This window comes from Oncorhynchus kisutch, linkage group LG16 (assembly GCF_002021735.2).
Source record: "Oncorhynchus kisutch isolate 150728-3 linkage group LG16, Okis_V2, whole genome shotgun sequence".
Lineage (NCBI taxonomy): Eukaryota > Metazoa > Chordata > Actinopteri > Salmoniformes > Salmonidae > Oncorhynchus > Oncorhynchus kisutch.
The window spans coordinates 21537473-21558724 of record NC_034189.2 but is presented as its reverse complement, the minus strand read 5'-3'; the positions used below and the strand labels follow the sequence as shown (position 1 = coordinate 21558724).

General features: G+C 44.9%; 1 protein-coding gene across 5 annotated transcripts in view; it reads left to right on the top strand.

Annotated features, from left to right (window-relative positions):
- Positions 1–21252, top strand: part of LOC109906248 (chromodomain-helicase-DNA-binding protein 3) — a 54272-nt gene that overhangs the window by 14021 nt on the left and 18999 nt on the right. For 2 of the 5 annotated variants that reach the window (XM_031791991.1, XM_031791990.1), the window contains exons 17-32: positions 4978–5099; positions 5603–5776; positions 6007–6148; positions 7690–7821; positions 7948–8065; positions 8250–8374; positions 11156–11387; positions 11700–11917; positions 12154–12331; positions 12689–12775; positions 13191–13279; positions 16935–17068; positions 17268–17412; positions 17776–17974; positions 20502–20665; positions 20751–21135. In XM_031791991.1, the coding sequence (XP_031647851.1) occupies positions 4978–5099; positions 5603–5776; positions 6007–6148; positions 7690–7821; positions 7948–8065; positions 8250–8374; positions 11156–11387; positions 11700–11917; positions 12154–12331; positions 12689–12775; positions 13191–13279; positions 16935–17068; positions 17268–17412; positions 17776–17974; positions 20502–20665; positions 20751–21135 (2644 nt within the window). The remainder of the gene's footprint in view (positions 1–4977; positions 5100–5602; positions 5777–6006; positions 6149–7689; positions 7822–7947; positions 8066–8249; positions 8375–11155; positions 11388–11699; positions 11918–12153; positions 12332–12688; positions 12776–13190; positions 13280–16934; positions 17069–17267; positions 17413–17775; positions 17975–20501; positions 20666–20750; positions 21136–21252) is intronic. The other 3 variants (XM_031791992.1, XM_031791994.1, XM_031791995.1) reach the window with 3 other exon arrangements.

Here is a 21252-nt window from a genome sequence, read left to right as displayed (position 1 = left end):
CATTTTATTTGTCACATGCGCCAAATTCAACAGGTGTACCTCTTACAGTGAAATGCTTACTTACAAGCCCTTAACCAACAATGCAGTTTTAAGAAAATTCCTAAGAAAAGTCAGATATAAAAGTAACATCATTAAAGAGCAGCAGTAAGGTAATAATAGCGGGGCTATATACAGGGGGTACTGGTACAGAGTCAATGTGCGGGGGCACCGGTGTCGAGGTAATATGTACATGTAGGTAGAGTTATTAAAGTGAGTGTACATAGATAATAACAGAGAGTAGCTGCAGCGTAGAAGGGGTGGGGGGGGGTGCAAATAGTCTGGATAGCCATTTGATGACCTGTTCAGGGGTCTTTTGGCTTGGGGGTAGAAGCTTTTTAGAAGCCTCTTGGACCTAGACTTGGCAATCCGGTACCGCTTGCCGTGTGGTAGCAGAGAGAACAGTCTATGACTAGGGTGACTGGAGTCTTTGAAGATTTGTAGGGCCTTCCTCTGACACCGCCTGGTATAGATGTCTTGGATGGCAGGAAGCTTGGCCCCGGTGATGTACTGGGCCGTACGCACTACCCTCTGTAGTGCCTTGCGGTCGGAGGCCGAGCAGTTGCCATACCAGGCAGTGATGCAATCCGTCAGGATGCTCTCGATGGTGCAGCTGTAAAACCTTTTGAGGATCTGAGGACCCATGTCAAATCTTTTCAGTCTCCCGAGGGGTAATAGGTTTTGTCGTGCCATCTTCATGACTGTCTTGGTGTGCTTGGACCATGTTAGTTTGTTGGTGATGTGGACACCAAGGAAGGAAGCTCTCAACCTGCTCCACTACAGCCCCGTCGATGAGAATGGGGGCGTTTTCCTGTAGTCCACAATCATCTCCTTTGTCTTGATCACATTGAGGGAGAGATTGTTGACCTTGCGCCACACGGTCAGGTCTCTGACCCCCTATAGGCTGTCTCATCGTTGTCAGTGATCAGGCCTACCACTGTTGTGTCATCGATAAACTTAATGATGGTGTTGGAGTCGTGCCTGGCCATGCAGTTGTGATTGAACAGGGAGTACAAGAGGGTACTGAGCACGCACCCCTGAGGGGCCATAGTGTTGAGGATCAGTGTGGCAGATGTGTTGTTACCTACCTTTACTACCTGGGGGTGGCCCGTTGGAAGTCCAGGATCCAGTTGCAGAGGGAGGTGTTTAGTCCCAGGGTCCGTAGCTTAGTGATCAGCTTTGAGTGCACTATGGTGTTGAACGCTGAGCTGTAGTCAATGAATTGCATTCTCACAAAAGGTGTTCCTTTTGTCCAGGTGTGAAAGGGCAGTGTGGAGTGCAATAGAGATGGCATCATCTGTGGATCTTTTGGGGCGGAATGAAAATTGGAGTGGGTCTAGGGTTTCAGAGATAATGGTGTTGATGTGAGCCATGACCAGCCTTTCAAAGCACTTCATTTCTACAGATGTGAGTGCTATGGGTTGGTAGTCATTTAAGCAGGTAACCTTAGTGTTCTTGGGCACAGGGACTATGGTGGTCTGCTTAAAACATGTTATTACAGACTCAGACAGGGAGAGGTTGAAAATGTCAGTGAAGACATTTGCCAGTTGGTCAGCACATGCTTGGAGTACACATCCTGGTAATCCGTGTGGCCCTCCGGCCTTGTGAATGTTGACCTGTTTAAAGGTCTTACTCACATCGGCTGCGGAGAGTGTGATCTCACAGTCGTCTGGAACATCTGATGCTCTCATGCATGTTTCAGTGTTATTTGCCTCGAAGTGAGCATAGAAGTTATTTAGCTCGTCTGGTAGGCTCTTGTCACTGGGCAGCTCTCGGCTGTGCTTCCCTTTGTAGTCTGTAACAGTTTGCAAGCCCTGCCACATCCGAAGAGCGTCGGAGCCGGTGTAGTACGATTCGATCTTGGCCCTGTATTGACGCTTTGCCTGTTTGATGGTTCATCGGAGGGCATAGCAACATGGGTGGCAAACATGATTAGGATGATGCCTTTGGCTGCTAGACAATGAAACAAAGTTGAAAGAAAACCAATAGAACACATATGAGGAAGTCTCTATAAAAAATATTTCCTTCACGTTTCTATGGTGGATTTTGGCTACATGCTACTTTGAAGCAAGGTGAGACATGCCTCATAATATGAAGTAAAACCAATTAAGGAACAGGTCAAATATAGCGATGCTAATGAAAGGCAAACCCATCTTCTGGTAGATTGAAAGGCTTTCCCAAAAACCTTCTCTATTAAAATGTTAGCTAGATACAAAGTATCCTACCTGTCAGAAACAGATCATGATTATTTGCATAATTCCAGTGGCCATTTCCTTTGCAAACTCCATCTCATGTGCTAGAAACATGCTAATCAAACAATAGTGCTAGGTGCCTGCACACGGGAAGTAAAGGGTAACTTAAAAAAAAAAAAAAGAGAAATATTGGCAAAATTTGAGTATACCTACTTTTCCAGGCACTACTACACCACTGCCCCAACCAAAAACCCTGGATGAACGGAGATATCCGTACAATGCTGATAGCCCGTACTGCAGCATTCAATGTCAGCAGAACAAACCCGGATGACTTGGTGGCACGCAACGCGTACAAGGCGAGCAGCTCCGCAAATCCATTAGGGACGCCAAAGGCAATACAGACTCAAACCTTGAATAGACGTTCGACAACTCAGACTCACTCCGTATGTGGCAAGGACTACACACTACCAAAGACTACAAAGGCAAATCCAGCTGTGAGGTGCCCACCGAAGCCTGCCTCCCAGACGAGCTCAACACAGTCTATGCTCGCTTCGAGGCAGACAGTGCTGAGCCATCCAGGAAAACTCTCAATGCTCCAGACGACCAGGTGCTTTCGGTCTCCGAGGGTGACGTGAGGAAAACTCTCAAACGAGTGAGTACTCCCAAAGCCCCTGGCCCAGATGGCATCCCTGGCTGTGTCCTCAGTGTGTGCTGACCAGCTGGCAGGTGTCTTCTTGGACATCTTCAACCTGTCCCTCTCCTTGGCTGTAGTCCTCACCTGCTTTAAGGAAACCACCATCATCCCAGTGCCCATGAAAAACAAGGTGACATGCCCAAATGACTTTCGCCGTCGTGCTCGCCCCTGTCCTCACGAAGTGCTTCGAGAGGCTGGTCATGCCCCACATCAAGGTCAGCATGCCAGGCACACTGGACCCACTCCAATTTGCCTACCGCTCCAACAGATCCACGAAAGAGGCTGTGAGGATTGGCAACAACACCTCCCACACACTGACTCTTAACACAGGTGTTCCCCCGGGGTGTGTACTCAGTCCTCTGCTGTACTCCCTGTTCACCCACGACTGCGTGGCTTTGCATGACACCAACTCCATCATCAAGTTTGCTGACGGCAAAGGAAGTGATTGTTGACTTCAGGAAGCAGAGGAGGAAACATTGCCTGATCCACATCACCACGACTACAGTACAGAGAGTCAAGAGTTTTAAGTTCCTCGGCGTCCACGTCACCGAGGACTTGTCATGGACAACACCACCACCACCACCATTGTCAAGAGGGCGCAACAGAGTTTCTACTTCTTAAGGAGGCTGAAGAAATCCTCTCCAAATACTACCGCTGCACCATCGAGAGCGTCCTGACCTGTTGCTTCACGGCCTGGTATGGGAATAGTTCCGTCCACGACCACAAGGCCCTCCAGCAGATGGTGAAGCTGACCCAGTACATCACTGGGACCGTGCGTCCACCCATCCAGGATATCTACTTGAAACAGTCGCCTGAGGAAGGCCCACAGCATAATCAAGGACCCCACACACCCCAGCCACAAGCTGTTCCCTCCCTTACCAACGTGAAGATAGTATCGGAGCATGAGGTCTGATACCAACAGACTCAGAGACCGTTTGTATCTACAAGCCATCAGATTGCCGAACAGTTGAACTGGACTGACCACCTGCTCTGATTCTCCACACCTTAGCACTCATGCACTCACTCATGCACAAGCACACACACACATACACACATTCATGCTTGTCACGTTCGTCATAATAACTGGACCAAAGTGCAGCGTGATCTGGGTTCCACATCTTTCTTTTTCTAAGTGAAACTCACAGCAAAACAAAACAATAAGTCTCAAACTAAACATGACGCTAACAATAGTGCTAACACGCAACTATCCATAGTCAAGATCCCACAAAGCACAAAAGGGAAATGGCTGCCTAAATATGATCCCCAATCAGAGACAACAACAAACAGCTGCCTCTGATTGGGAACCATACCTGGCCAACATAGAAACATAATCCCCTAGATGACCCACCTCTAGTCACACCCCGACCTAACCAACATAGAGAATAAAAAGCTCTCTATGGTCAGGGCGTGACAATGCTACACACACTTCACAGTTGGTGCTACCAGACTCTTATTATACTGCTCAATTTATACAATTGCCCCCCCCATCCCCCTTTCCCCAATACACGTGTATATATTGGACTATAAATTGTGCCTTCCTGTATTATACTTATGCCTGTATTATACTTATGCTAAAATGTTTATTCTATTCTACTGAGTTATTTACTTTATGCTCGCATTCTTATCTTTCATTATTTCTTATTGTTGTTGCATTGTCGAGAAGGAACCTGCAAGTAAGAATTTAATTTCATTGGCCGTGCGCGCGATGTATACGAGTAGTATACAGTACAGACTCAAACTTGAATTGATGTCCAACAACTCAGACTCACTTCGCATGTGGCAAGGACTACAGACTATCAAAGTCTACAAAGGCGCATCCAGCTGTGCGGTGACCACTGAAGCCTCCCTCCCAGACGAGCTCAACACATTCTATGCTCACTTCGAGGAAGACAATACCGAGCCATCCAGGAAGACTCTCGCTAATCATAAAACCTGAAAACTTCACAAATAAAATTTTAAACCTTACAGAATTTCCTCTTGAAAGACAATGAACGTCAACAATCAAGCAATCGTTGAATCAATCAATTAATTATTGCCTGTGTTTTCTCTCCTCAGTTCTTCAGACGTCTGAATGACTATACGATTGACCACAAGCTGCTGCTGACTGGTACTCCTCTACAGAACAACCTGGAGGAGCTGTTTCACCTGCTCAATTTCCTCACTCCCAACCGTTTCAAGTAGGGGAACACACGCACACACATATTCACATAATGGCTGCGTTTACACAGACAGACTAATTCTGATCTTTTGCCACTAATTGGTATTTTGACCTATCAGATCAATAATTAGGCCAAATATCAGAATTGGGCTCTCTGTGTAAACACATACGCATAACATGTACATATAGACTGACACCGACTTGGACGTATGTGAATGTATAGATGCAGACACTCCTAGGCTGCGTTTAGACAGGCAGCCCAATTATGATCTTTTTCCCCCACTAATTGGTCTTTTGACCAATCAAATCAGCTCTGAAAAAGAGCTGACGTGAAAAGATCTGATGTGATTGGCCAAAACACATATTAGTGAATATGAGCTGCTTGTCTAAACGCAGCCATATATGCAAGCAAACCACTCACACACAACACAGCCATGCATCTCTACTTCTATTTGCATATTTTCAACCTAAATAGCCTCCATTCACCAGACATCCTTTCATTCTCTCTCCCTCCCTCTGTAGTAATCTGGAGGGGTTCCTGGAGGAGTTTGCAGACATCTCCAAGGAGGACCAGATCCAGAAGCTCCATGACCTGTTGGGTCCCCACATGTTGAGGAGGCTGAAGGCTGACGTCTTCAAGAACATGCCGTCCAAGACTGAGCTCATCGTACGAGTGGAACTAAGCCCCATGCAGAAGTAAGGAGGAGCGGGGTGGAGAGAGAGTGGGAGAGGGGTGGGGGAGGATGCATGGAGGGAGAAAGGAGAGGAGAGGGACGAAAGGACAGGAATAGTGACAGAGAGGGAAGAGAGGAGGGAAAGGCGTATGGTTGATAAAGAGACTGAGTGAGAGTGAGGGAGTAGTTAACAAAATAATCATAAAAATAATCACACACTAACTGTCTTTCTTCATTGATGTATTAAAAAAGGAAATACTACAAGTTGATTCTGACGAGGAACTTTGAGGCTCTGAACTCTAAAGGAGGAGGTAACCAGGTGTCTCTACTCAACATCATGATGGACCTGAAGAAGTGTGCCAACCACCCCTATCTCTTCCCCGTCGCCTCCATGGTAACTATGATCATAATGATACACTGAGTGTACAAAACATTAGGAACACCTGCTCTTTCAATGATTGACTGACCAGGTGAATCAAATCATATCAAATCAAATTTTTTGGGGCGGTATGCGAATTGGAGTGGGTCTACGGTTTCCGGGATGATGGTGTTGATGTGAGCCATGTTCAGCCTTTCAAAGCACTTCATGGCTACTAACATGAGTGCTACGGGTCGGTAGTCTTTTCGACAGGTTACCTTCACTTTCTTGGGCACAGGGACTATGGTGGTCTGCTTGAAAGATGCAGGTATTACAGACTCGGTGAGGGAGAGGTTTAAAATGTCTACAGCTTATTGTGTTGTACTCTACCTCAGACAAGCAATTCCTCGAGCCTACCTTAATATTAGACATCGCGCACCAGCTGTTATTTACAAATAGACACAAACCCCCAACCCTACCAGATGTAGCTGTTCTGTCCTGTCGATGTACGGAAAACACAGCCAACTGTATATTATCTGTGTCGTTATTCAGGCACGACTTGATGAAACATAAGATATTACAGTTTTTAATGTCCCATTGGTAGGATAGTCTCGAACAGAGCCCATCCAGTGTTTTCTCCAGTGTTTGCACGCTAATAGAACAGATGGTAGAGGTGAGTTACCCTCTTGCCGACGAATTCTCACAAGGCACCCTGATCTGCGCCCCCTGTATTTCCTTATATTCTTCATGTGATTGACAGTGTTTTGGGCCTTGTCTGGGAGCAACATTATACCCTTCGTGTCAGACTCATTAATTAAGGTGAAAGCTATGGTCCCTTGTTGATGTCACCTGTTAAATCCACTTTAATCAGTGTAGATGAAGAGGAAGAGACCGGTTAAAGAAGGATTTTTAAGCCTTGAGACAATTGAGACATGGATTGTGTATGTGTACCATTCAGACGGTGACTGTGCAAGACAAAATATTTAAGTGGCCTTTGAACAGGTTATGGTAGGAGGTGCCAGGCGCATTGGTGTCAGTGTGTCAAGAACTGCAATGCTGCTGGGCTTTTCACTCCTAACAGTTTCACGTGTGTACCAGTAATGGTCCACCACCCAAAGGACATCCAGCCAACTTGACACAACTGTGGGAAGCATTGGAGTCAACATGGGCCAGCATCCCTGTGGAACGCTTTCAACACCTAGTACTCCATGCCCCGACGAATTGAGGCTGTTCTGAAGGCAAAAAATGGTGCAACTCAATATTAGTGTATATTATCTTAAGTCACATTTTCAACAGTAAGGACACTGTAATTCACCTCTGAATTGCAAAACGGTGACACATTCAGGTAGGTTTGAGAAGTATAGCGACAATTGTATTCAGCCTATTATTTCAGTCTAAGGGGGCAAAAAAACCTAGGAATATGCATTAATGTAAACATGACCACAAATGTTCATGGAAATGAAAGAGTTTCTGTTCTTTCAGTTATTCGAGTTCAATAAAGAAGTTATATCTATATATAATGTATGAGTTATATGTCATCACATGGCCATGGTGTGTTGTCTTTACCGTGGTATTAGGAAGCCCGCAAGACGGCGAGCGGAGCGTACGAGGGCATGGACCTCACAAAGGCTTCTGGGAAACTGACTCTGTTGCAGAAGATGATGAGGAAACTGAAGGACCAGGGACACCGGGTGCTAGTCTTCTCACAGGTTGGTACACACACGCACACACACATGCAAATACAAACATGCGCGCTGTTAGCACTTCTGTAACCATTTCTCTTCTCTCTCCTGCTCTCCTCCCGCTCTCCTCCCTCTCTCCTCCCTCCCTGGTAGATGACTAAGATGTTGGACCTGTTGGAGGACTTCCTGGACTTTGAGGGTTATAAGTACGAGAGGATCGACGGAGGAGTCACAGGAGCTTTGAGACAGGAGGCCATAGACAGGTTCAATGGTGAGGCAGACGCTCAGTCTACTGCAGGTTCTAGAAACAAATACAAATATTTCCATTTAGATGAAAGGGAACATTGTGATTTTTTTCCTTCTCATTATCAGAGTCTAATCCAATTTATTTCTCTCCCCCATCTCACTTTCTGTATCTCCTTCTCTCTCTCTTTCCCTCTGTCTCACTCTCTCAGCTCCTGGTGCTCCTCAATTCTGTTTCCTGCTGTCCACCAGGGCAGGGGGTCTGGGTATTAACCTGGCCACAGCAGACACTGTTGTCATCTTCGACTCAGACTGGAACCCCCACAATGACATCCAGGTAGACTGTCACTTGAATGTTGAAATAATATCCATTATCGAGAAAAAGAAGAAGTTTTAAGGACATTCATGTAGAATTTACATACATTTCCATGCACTTAATTTTTGCTCATTAAAATCATACAAACAGTAAATAAATGGCTAATCTGCCTTTGCCTTCCATCCTGCTAGCTAACGTTTAATCGCTGGAAAATAAATGGGACGAACAGAAAGCACGTATATACCTACCAACGGGACATTAAAAACTGTAATATCTTATGTTTCACTGAGTCGTGGCTGAACGACGATATTAAGAACATACAGCTGGCGGGTTATAAACTATCGGCAGGATAGGACAGGAGCCTCTGGTAAGACATGGGGCGGGGGCCTATGCATATATGTAAACAACAGCTGGTGCATGATATCTAAGGAAGTTTCTAGGTTTTGCTCGCCTAGGTAGAGTATCTCATGATAAGCTGTAGACCACACTATCTACCTAGAGAGTTTTCATCTGTATTTTTTGTAATTTTCTACATACCACTACAGACCAATGCTGGCACTAAAACCGCACTCAATGAGCTGTATACCACCATAATCAAACAGGAAAACACTCATCAAGAGGCGGCGCTCCTAGTGGCCGGTGAATTTAATGCAGGGAAACTTAAATCAGTTTTACCTCATTTTTATCAGTATGTTAAATGTGCAACCAGAGGGAAAACAATTCAAGGCCACCTTTACTCCACACACAAAGACGTGTACAAAGCTCTCCCTCCATTTGGAAAATCTGACCATAATTATATCCTCCTGATTCCTGCTTATAAGCAAAAATTAAAGCAGGAAGCACCAGTGACTTGGTCTATAAAAAAAAGTGGTTAGATGAAGCAGATGCTAAACTACAGGACTGTTTTTCTGGCACAAACTGGAATATGTTCCGGGATTCTTCCGATGGCATTGAGGAGTAACCCGGAAGCTTATAAGAAATCCCGCTATGCCCTCCGACGAACCATTAAGCAGGCAAAGCGTCAATACAGGACCAAGATCGAATCGTACTACACCGGCTCCGATGCTCGTCGGATGTGGCAGGGCTTGCAAAATATTACAGACTACAAAGGGAAGCACAGCCGAGAGCTGCCCAGTGACACAAGCCGACCAGACGAGCTAAATAACTTTGATGCTCGTTTCGAGGCAAGTAACACTGAAACATGCATAAGAGCATCAGCTGTTCCGGACGAGTGTGTGATCACGCTCTACGCAGACAATGTGATTAAGACCTTTAAACAGGTCAACATTCACAAGGCTGCAGGGCCAGACGGATGTCCAGGACGTGTACTGCGAGCATGCGCTGACCAACTAGCAAGTGTCTTCACTGACATGTTCAACCTCTCCCTGTCTGAGTCTGTAATACCAACATGTTTCAAGCAGACCACCATAGTGCCTGTGCCCAAGAACACTAAGGTAACCTGCCTAAATGATTACCGATCCGTAGCACTCACGTCTGTAGCCATGAAGTGCTTTGAAAGGCTGGTCATGGCTCACATCAACACCATTATCCCAGAAACCCTAGACCCACTCCAATTTGCATACTGCACCAACAGATCCACAGATGATGCCATCTCTATTGCACTCCCCACTGCCCTTTCATACTTGGACAAAACTTGGAACACCTATGTGAGAATGCTATTCATTGACTATAGCTCAGAGTTCAACACCATAGTGCCCTCAAAGCTCATCACTAAGCTAAGGACCCTGGGACTAAACACCTCCCTCTGCAACTGGATCCTGGACTTCCTAACGGCCGTCCTCAAAGGGTAAAGGTAGGTAACAACACATCCACCACGCTGATCCTCAACACTATGGCCCCTCAGGGGTACATGCTCAGTCCCCTCCTGTACTCCCTGTTCAATCATGACTGCACGGCCAGGTATGACTCCAACACCATCATTAAGTTTGCTGATGACACAACAGTGATCACAGACAACGATGAGACAGCCTATAGGGAGGAGGTCAGAGACCTGACAGTGTGGGGCAAGGACAGCAATCTCTCCCCCAATGTGATCAAGACAAAGGAGCTGATTGTGGACTACAGGAAAAGGAGGACTGAGCACGCCCCCATTCTCATCGACGGGGCTGTAGTGGAGCAGGTTGAGAGCTTCAAGTTCCTTGGCGTCCACATCACTAACACACTAACATGTTCCAAGCACACCAAGACAGTCATGAAGAGGGCACGACAAAACCTATTCCTCCTCAGGAGACTGAAAGATTTGGCATGGGTCCTCAGATCCTCAAAAGGTTTTACAGCTGCACCATCGAGAGCTTCCTGAGTGGTTGCATCACTGCCTGTTATGGCAACTTCTCTGCCTCCGATGGCAAGGCACTATTCCCCCCTATTCTACACTGCTGCTACTCTCTGTTATTATCTATGCATAGTCACTTTAATAACTCTACCTACATATTACCTCAATTACCTCGACACCGGTGCCCCCACTCATTGACTCTGTACCGGTACCCCCTTTATATAGCCCTGCTGTTGTTATTTACTGCTGCTCTTTAATGATTTGTTATTCTTATCTCTTACTTTTTTTAGGTGTTTTCTTAAAACTGCATTGTTGGTTAAGGGCTTGTAAGTAAGCATTTCACTGTAAGGTCTACTACACCTGTTGTATTCGGAGCATGTGACATATACAATTTGATTTGATTTAATGGTTAATTCCTTAATCCCTTTTCTCTCTCCCTCATTCTGTGTCCATTCCCTACCTATCTCACTCTTTCCTCCCTCCTCTTTTCCCTCCTTCTCCCTCACAAGGCATTCAGTCGCGCCCACCGCATCGGGCAGGCCAACAAGGTGATGATCTACCGTTTTGTGACCCGTGCCAGTGTGGAGGAGCGCATCACCCAGGTGGCAAAGAGGAAGATGATGCTGACCCACCTGGTGGTGAGGCCCGGCCTGGGCTCCAAGGCTGGATCCATGTCCAAACAGGAACTGGACGACATCCTCAAGTTCGGCACCGAGGAACTCTTCAAGGACGAGATCGAATGTAAGTGACATTTGTTGATTGGTTTGATTTGATTGATGATCGATTGTGGGGGATGGGAGGAGGATAGGAGAAAGGGAGAGGGGGGAGTTGGAAGGATAGAGGAGGAGGATGGAGGCATTTCAGAGGAAGAAATGCAAGGATAGGACATTTATTTCGGGTATATGTTTAGATGTCAGAGATTTAGGAGAATTCTGTAATATATAATATATTCTGTAATATACATTGCATTTTGGGGGTTGTTACGTACATCTTTAAATCGATTTTAGTCACATCCTAATCTGTGTTTCACCACCGTTTCCTATTCCCCCAAAGTCCTCTCACCACCACGTATGTCCCCTCTCTCTCCTATACGCTGTCCAGCGGGGGACAACAGGGATGATGAGGGCAGTGTGATCCACTATGACAGCTCAGCCATCGAGAGACTGCTGGACCGGAGCCAGGACGCTACAGACGACACAGACATGCAGAACATGAACGAATACCTCAGCTCCTTCAAAGTGGCCCGCTACATGGTTCGAGAGGAGGATAAGGTGAGAAAGGGAAGGAGGGAGAGAGGGAAGGAGAGAGAGAGAGGGAAGGGAGAGATAACATTACTGTTTTTGTACGCTTTAATGTATACAAAAATGTGTATGGCACTTTAGGGTACTTTTAAAAATAGTTATCTATGTGTTAACTGTTAACACTAACACTAGCTGTTTATAAGTAGATTGTATCACACTGGTTGTATGTAAACTTTACTTCCATGTTCTTGCATGTGTGTATCCAGATTGAGGAGGTGGAGCGTGAGATCATTAAGCAGGAAGAGTGTGTGGACCCAGAATACTGGGAGAAGCTGCTGAGACATCACTATGAGCAACAACAGGAGGACCTGGCTAGTAAACTGGGCAAGGGCAAGAGGAACCGCAAGCCTGTCAACTACAACGACGCAGCACAGGAGGACCAAGGTAGGTAGTTGGGAACCGTCAGTCCTGGTTGTCATGGAGATGGATGGAGGTGTCGTTTATGTTATTAGCATGCATCACTATGATAACATGGGCCATTTTGTACTGTCACACCTTAGGCATTCTGAATAACTTCTTCTTTTTTATAATTAAAGAAGGGTTGGACTCCTCCTACTTTATATTGGCCCATATATTGGTTCATCCATGATTGTTTTAAATAAAAGCTGTGCTCTTTGCTAGAATTAGATCATGTAATATGGTCTCTGTGCTATACGTTAGGTAATGCTAAAGTATTTCTAATGGTAGCCGCATGGGGCCAGTGGGCCTAGCCTATTGACGGTACACCATGTGCTGTTTCAGAGTGGCATGCTGGTATTTCAGATAACCAGTCCGAGTACTCTGTGGGCTCTGAGGAGGAGGATGAAGACTTCGATGAGAGGCCAGAAGGTATGCCTAAGTACACAAGGCACAAACACATTTGGAATGAAGCCTCTTCTGTTGAATGTGTTGGGATGAATCACGTGTTAAACTCCTGTCCTCGACGGCCCGAAGGTCTGCTGGTTTTAGCTCCTCCCTTGTACTTGATTGATTAGTAAGGAACTCCCCTCACCAGGTTGTCTAGGGCTAATTGGACAGAAGTTGAAAGGAAATAACAAAAACCAGCAGACACACAGCCCTCCAGGAATTGACTTTGACACCCCTGTAACAGTTGGATGATTAGATTTCAGATGTTATGGCTGCTTCACTCAAGTACCATAATGACTATGCTGCTTACTCTCCTGATTTCCCCCCTCTCTCTCTATCTCTCTCTCTCTCTCTCTCTCTCTCACCCCCCCTTCATATTCTCTCTATCTTCGTCCAGGTTCTCGCCGACAGTCCCGTCGCCAGATGAGGAACGAGAGAGACAAGCCACTTCCCCCCCTGTTGGCCAGAGTAGGGGGAAACTTGGAGGTTAGAGACAACAACTTACCTGCTATTCTTGTTGACATAAGAATTTATACATTCTGTATAGGGGTTATGGATATTATACAGTTGATGTCGGAAGTTTACGTACACCTTTGCCAAATACATTTTTCACAATTCCTGACATTTAATCCTCGTAAACATTCCCTGCCTTAGGTCAGTTAGGATCACCACTTTATTTTAAGAATGTGAAATGTCAGAATAATAGTAGAGAGAATGATTTATTTCAGCTTTTATTTCTTTCATCACATTCCCAGTGGGTCAGAAGTTTACATACACTCAATTAGTATTTGGTAGCATTGCCTTGAAATTGTTTAACTTGGGTCAAACGTTTCAGGTAGCCTTCCACAAGCTTCCCACAATAAGTTGGGTGAATTTTGGCCCATTCCTCCTGACAGAGCTGAGTAAGGTTTATAGGCCTCCTTGCTCGCACACGCTTTTTCAGTTTTGCCCACAAATATTCTATAGGATTGAGGTCAGGTCTTTGTGATGGCCACTCCAATACCTTGACTTTGTTTTCCTTAAGTCATTTTGCCACAACTTTGGAAGTATACTTGGGGTCATTGTCCATTTGGAAGACCCATTTGCGACCAAGATGTTGCTTCAATAGAACCACATAATTTTCCATCCTCATGATGCCATCTATTTTGTGAAGTGCACCAGTCCCTCCTGCAGCAAAGCACCCCCAAAACATGATGCTGCCACCCCCGTGTTTCACAGTTGGGATGGTGTTCTTCGGCTTGCAAGCCTCTCCCTTTTCCTCCAGACATAACGATTATAATTATGGCCAAGCAGTTATATTTTTGTTTCATCAGACCAGAGGACATTTCTCCAAAAATTATGATCTTTGTCCCCATGTGCAGTTGCAAACCGTAGTCTGGCTTTTTTGTGGCGGTTTTGGAGCAGTGGCTTCTTCCTTGCTGAGCGGCCTTTCAGGTTATGTCGATATAGGACTTGTTTTACTGTGGATATAGATACTTTTGTAAATGTTTCCTCCAGGATCTTCACAAGGTCCTTTGCTGTTGTTCTGGGATTGATTGCACTTTTCGCACCAAAGTACGTTCATCTCTAGGAGACAGAATGCGTCTCCTTCCTCAGCGGTATGACGGCTGCGTGGTCCCATGGTGTTTACACTTGCGTACTATTGTTTGTACAGATGAACGTGGTACCTTCAGGCATTTGGAAATTGCTCCCAAGGATGAACCAGGCTTGTGGAGGTCTACAATTTGTTCCTGAGGTCTTGGCTGATTTCTTTTGATTTTCCCATGATGTCAAGTCAAGAGGCACTGAGTTTGAAGGAAGGCCTTGAAATCCATTCCCAGGTACACCTCAAATTGATTCGAAGGATGTCAATTAGCCTATCAGAAGCTTCTAAAGCCATGACATCATTTTCTGTAATTTTCCAAGCTGTTTAAAGGCACAGTCAACTTAGTGTATGTAAACTTCTGACCCACTGGAATTGTGATACAGTGAATTATAAGTGAAATAATCTGTCTATAAACAATTGTTGCAAAAATGACTTGTCAAGCACCCAATCGACTTGCCAAAACTATAGTTTGTTAAGAAGAATTTTGTGGGGTGGTTGAAAAATTAGTTTTAATGACTCCAACCTAAGTGCATGTAAACTTCCGACTTCAACTGTATTTTATGATGTCCTTATGTACGTTCCCTTCATCTCCTTATGTAGGTTTCCTTCATCTCCTTATGTAGGTTCCCTTCATCTCCTTATGTAGGTTTCCTTCATCTCCTTATGTAGGTTTCCTTCATCTCCTTATGTAGGTTCCCTTCATCTCCTTATGTACGTTCCCTTCATCTCCTTATGTAGGTTCCCTTCATCTCCTTATGTAGGTTCCCTTCATCTCCTTATGTACGTTCCCTTCATCTCCTTATGTAGGTTCCCTTCATCTCCTTATGTAGGTTCACTTCATCTCTTTATGTAGGTTCCCTTCATCTCTTTATGTAGGTTCCCTTCATCTCCTTATGTAGGTTTCCTTCATCTCCTTATGTAGGTTCCCTTCATCTCCTTATGTAGGTTTCCTTCATCTCCTTATGTAGGTTTCCTTCATCTCCTTATGTAGGTTCCCTTCATCTCCTTATGTAGGTTTCCTTCATCTCCTTATGTAGGTTCCCTTCATCTCCTTACGTAGGTTTCCTTCATCTCCTTATGTAGGTTTCCTTCATCTCCTTATGTACGTTCCCTTCATCTCTTTATGTAGGTTCCCTTCATCTCCTTATGTAGGTTTCCTTCATCTCCTTATGTAGGTTCCCTTCATCTACTTATGTAGGTTTCCTTCATCTCCTTATGTAGGTTCCCTTCATCTCCTTATGTAGGTTCACTTCATCTCCTTATGTAGGTTTGCTTCATCTCCTTAAGTTCCCTTCATCTCCTTATGTAGGTTCCCTTCATCTCCTTATGTAGGTTCCCTTCATCTCCTTAAGTAAGTTCCCCTCATCTCCTTATGTAGGTTCGCTTCATCTCCTTAAGTAAGTTCCCTCCATCTCCTTATGTAGGTTCCCCTCATCTCCTTATGTAGGTTCGCTTCATCTCCTTAAGTAAGTTCCCTCCATCTCCTTATGTAGGTTCCCCTCATCTCCTTATGTAGGTTCGCTTCATCTCCTTAAGTAAGTTCCCTCCATCTCCTTATGTAGGCACCTATCTTCTTATGTAAGTTCCCTTCATCTTCATCTCAACGTCAACGGTGAAGAGGCGACTCCGGGATGCTGGCCTTCTAGTCAGAGTTCATCTGTCCAGTGTCTGTGTTCTTTTGCACATCTTAATATTTGATTTGTATTGGCCCGTCTGAGATATGGCTTTTTCTTTGCAACTCTGCCTAGAAGGCCAGCATCCCAGAGTCACCTCTTCACTGTTGACGTTGAGTTTGGTGTTTTGCGGGTACTATTTAATTAAGCTGCCAGTTGAGGACTTGTGAGGCGCCTGTTTATCAAACTAGACACCCTAATGTACTTGTCCTCTTGCTTAGTTGTGCACCTGGGCCTCCCACTCCTCTTTCTATTCTGGTTAGAGTCAGTTTGCGCTATTCTGTGAAGGGAGTAGTACACCGCATTGTACGAGATCTTCAGTTTCTTGGCAATTTCTCGCATGGAATAGCCTTCATTTCTCAGAACAAGGATAGACTGACGAGTTTCAGAAGAAAGTTGTTTGTTTCAGGATCCTGTAATCCAACCCACAAATGCTGATGCTCCAGATACTCAACTAGTCTAAAGAAGGCCAGTTTTATTGCTTCTTTAATCAGAACAAGAGTTTTCAGCTGTGCTAACATAATTGCAAAGGGGTTTTCTAATGATCAATTAGCCTTTTAAAATGATGGATTAGCTAACACAACTTGGATTAGGTAACACAAAGTGCCATTGGAACACAGGAGTGATGGTTGCTGATAATGGGCCTCTGTACGCCTATGTAGATATTCCATTTTAAAAAATCTGTCGTTTCCAGCTACAATAGTCATTTACAACATTAACCATGTCTACACTGTATTTCTGATCAATTTGATGTTGTTTTAATGGACAAGAAATGTGCTTTTCTTTCAAAAACAAGAACATTTCTAAGTGACCACACACTTCTGAACGGTAGTGTATGGTTATGAATGTGTTATGAAGTCCTTATGCCCTCTCTGCCCTCTAGGTATTGGGCTTCAACACGCGCCAGAGGAAAGCCTTCCTAAACGCGGTGATGCGATGGGGCATGCCCGCACAGGATGCCTTCTCCTGCCAGTGGCTGGTCAGAGACCTGAGGGGCAAGAGTGAGAAGGAGTTCAAGTGAGTGGAGTGGGACTGATATGGCATGGCGTACTTATTGTTTGAGTCATAGGCAGGCTAAAGTATGAGCTTACACTGAGCTCTTCATGCTACAACGTTGCTGCTGGTCTGTTCCCTCTCTGTCGTCTGTTCTCTCTCCCTCACTTCTCTCATCTTATGTATCAATCTCTTCCCTTTCTCCTCCCTTTCTCTTTTCCAGGGCGTATGTCTCCCTGTTCATGCGTCACCTGTGTGAGCCCGTGGCCGACGGTGCCGAGACGTTTGCCGATGGCGTGCCGAGGGAGGGCCTGTGTCGGCAGCCTGTGCTCACCCGCATCGGGGTCATGTCCCTGGTCAAGAAGAAGGTCAGGGGTCAAAGTGTATCTTAGAAACCACAATGCTAAGCTAACAGGCTAGCTACATTTCAACCAATAGCAATTGTCTGTTTTTGGCGAAGCTTTAATTGATTCAGACCTGTCAGACCAGAATCAGTCCAGAATCAGACCAGAATCGTGTGAGGAAATACAGATATTTCACAGTTATTCAACTTCTTTCGTTTCCACTAAGACATTTTCCCAGGCTGTGACTTCCTTGTAACATAACGATAATAGACAGAAAATTTGGGTCAATTTCTTTCCAAGGGAAAGGGACTGTTGGCTAGAATAGAATTAGAACAAAACAAAATAAAATACTTTATTGCTTGATTTTGTCACAACCCCCTTCCTCAGATCCAGGAGTTTGAGCACATCAATGGGCGGTGGAGTCTTCCAGAACTGAAGCCAGAGATGAAGCCAGAGGTCCTGAGACCAGAGGTCAGTGTGTCTTCTTCCTCCAGAGCCTCCTCCCCTGGAGGGACCATGAAGACTGCTACGCCCACCCCTGACCCCAGCTGTACCTCAGACAACACCCCCTGCACCTCAAAACCAGGTGGGTGAACAAAGACACTCGCGCAGACGCAGGCACGCAGCTCACAGGATGCCCAGCAGAGGGCACTCAAGTCTGACTGTGATAACTGTGTGGAAACTACAGTAGGCTACATTCATCAATCTGACTCCATTATTATGCAGATAAATGCTACATGAAATGCGTGATACGTTACAGAATAACACAGAGTAAATGACTATCACCAATAGGCTAAGACTTAATGTGGTTACATGTGTCTTCAGTTTTGAATCATTTCTGAGTGAATGCGCCTGTACTCACATGGGGCTCGATGAAATATCGATGAAATAAACCAAGTCTAAATATATAGCATACTGCGTATACCAGGAGATTGTAATACTGGCACATTTTACCAGAGAAAACGCTGACATTGTATCCAGGGAAAAAACTTAAGTCACCCCCACCCTAAATAAACATGACTCAGCATTCTGCTGTTGAAAAACATAAGACATGACATCACACCCAGATATGAGTCAAATCAACTCAATTAAATTTGAATGTCATGACCAGAGAACAGGAAAATGCCTGAAACCGGTCAAACCGGTCGCTCTGAAAATCCATCAATGCAGAATACATACAGTTGAAGTCGGAAGTTTACATACACTTAGGTTGGAGTCATTAAAACTAGTTTTTCAACCACTCCACACATTTCTTCTTAAAAAACTATAGTTTTGGCAAGTCGTTGGGACATCTACTTTGTGCATGACACAAGTAATTTTTCCAACAATTGTTAACATACAGATTATTTCACTTATAATTTACTGTATCAATTCCAGTGGGTTTACCCACAATTCCAGTGGGTCAGAAGTTTACATACACTAAGTTGACTGTGCCTTTAAACAGCTTGGAAAATTCCAGAAAATAATGTCATGGCTTTACAAGCTTCTGATAGGCTAATTGACATAATTTGAGTCAATTGGAGGTGTACCTGTGGATGTATTTCAAGGCCTACCTTCAAACTCAGTGCCTCTTGGCTTGACATCATGGGAAAATCAAAAGAAATCAGTCAAGACCTGGTTCATCCTTGGAAGCAATTTCCAAACGCCTGAAGGTACCACGTTCATCTGTACAAACAATAGTACGCAAGTGTAAACACCATGGGACCACGCAGCCGTCATACCGCTCTGTCTCCTAGAGATGAACGTACTTTAATGCGAAAAGTGCAAATGAAACAAAAATAGAACTGTTTGGCCATAATGACCATTGTTATGTTTGGAGGAAAAAGGGGGCGGCTTGCAAGCCAAAGAACACCATCCCAACTGTGAAGCACGGGGGTGGAAGCATCATATTGTGTGGGTGCTTTGCTGCAGGAGGGACTGGTAAACTTCACAAAATATATGGCATCATGATGAAGGAAAATTATCTGAAGACATCAGTCAGGAAGTTAAAGCTTGGTTGCAAATGGGTCTTCCAAATGGACAATGACCCCAAGCATATTTCCAAAGTTGTGGCAAAATGGCTTAAGGACAACAAAGTCAAGGTATTGGAGTGGCCATCACAAAGCCCTGACCTCAATCCTATAGAACATTTGTGGGCAGACATGAAAAAGCATGTGCGAGCAAGGAGGCCTACAAACCTGACTCAGTTACACCAGCTCTGTCAGGAGGAATGGGCCAAAATTCACCCAACTTATTGTGAGAAGCTTGTGGAAGGCTACCCGAAATGCTTGACCCAAGTTAAACAATTTAAAGGCAATGCTACCAAATACTAATTGAGTGTATGTAAACTTCTGACCCACTGGGAATGATGAAAGAAATAAAAGCTGAAATAAATCATTCACTCTACTATTATTCTGACATTTCACATTCTTAAAATAAAGTGGTGATCCTAACTGACCAAAGACAGGGAATTTTTACTTGGATTAAATGTCAGGGATTGTGAAAAACTGAGTTTAAATATTTTTGTCTGAGGTGTATCTAAACTTCCAACTTCAACTGTACATTGCAATAAGTCATATCGAAATGAATGGATATAATGCATTTCTAATCTCTTGAAACAAACCCGAACACGACAATTGAAGTTGCACAAACACTCACAACATAAGGTCCAGTTGTAATCACTTTCCAGGAGACAAGTGGAATCTCCTGTAAGCCGCTGTCCTGTTGAGGGCTGGAGGTACGACTTCAGGATGTACCGTGCTCTTTGAAGTTCAAAGATGTGGCCATCTATCCAGACAATGTCATAAATATCATAAATTGTGATTGAATCATCACGCTGTGCTCCTGTGCCAGCCAGCCAACAGTCCAAGAAGGTCATCATCTCTCCCACTGTGTGTGTGTGTGTGTGTGTGTGTGTGTGTGTGTGTGTGTGTGTGTGTGTGTGTGTGTGTGTGTGTGTGTGTGTGTGTGTGTGTGTGTGTGTGTGTGTGTGTGTGTGTGTGTGTGTGTGTGTCTGTGTGTGTGTGTGTGTGTCTGTGTGTGTCTGTGTGTGTGTGTGTGTGTCTGTGTGCGAGTGTGTGTGTCTGTGTGCGAGTGAGTAAGAAATGACCCCCTTGCATGTGTGTTGTGTTCAGCTACCCCTGCTCCGTCGGACAAACTAGAGAAGAACGGGAAAGATGGAGAGAAGGAAGAGGAAGATGAGGAGGGTAAGGCCTCATCTGAGCCAGAGCAAGATGGCGAGAAGGAGAAGAACAAGGGGAAGGAGGAAGAGAGCAACAAGAGTGCAGACTCTGAAGAGGTGAGAGATTGAACGTTATTAATTACACAGTCTTAATAAATCTTTCTACCAATAACTGTCACTGAACATTATGTTTTGTCCCCAGACTCCAATCTCTACCAAAGAAGCACTACAAGAATTATCCTCTTGCACAACAACAGACAAGGAGGAGAAGGGTACAAAAGAGGAGAAGGAGGGGAAAGAAACCAAAACGACTGACACCCTTCCGGCCCTAGTGGAGGAGAAGAAAGTTGAGGAGGAGAGTAAGGAGGAGGGGTCCTTCGGAGAAACAACTAAGCAAGGGTCGGAGGTCAAACATGAGAAACCAGGTACTGTAACACTCTCACCTGGAGAGAAGGTGGAGGAGGAGAAAGAGAAGGACAACAACAAGGAAAAGGACATGGAGAAGAGTGAGGAGGCCCCTGTCCCCACAGAAGAGCCAGACAACATGGAAAGGATGGAGCGACAGCAACCCTCTGACGTGATGAAAGGTGTGTGACCTCACCTGTCCGTCCGTCCGTCTGTACATGTCAGTCAGTTAGTTAGTGACTCACTGACTAGTCACTGGTAGATAGGTATAGACTATTAGGTATAGTTCAATGGCATCC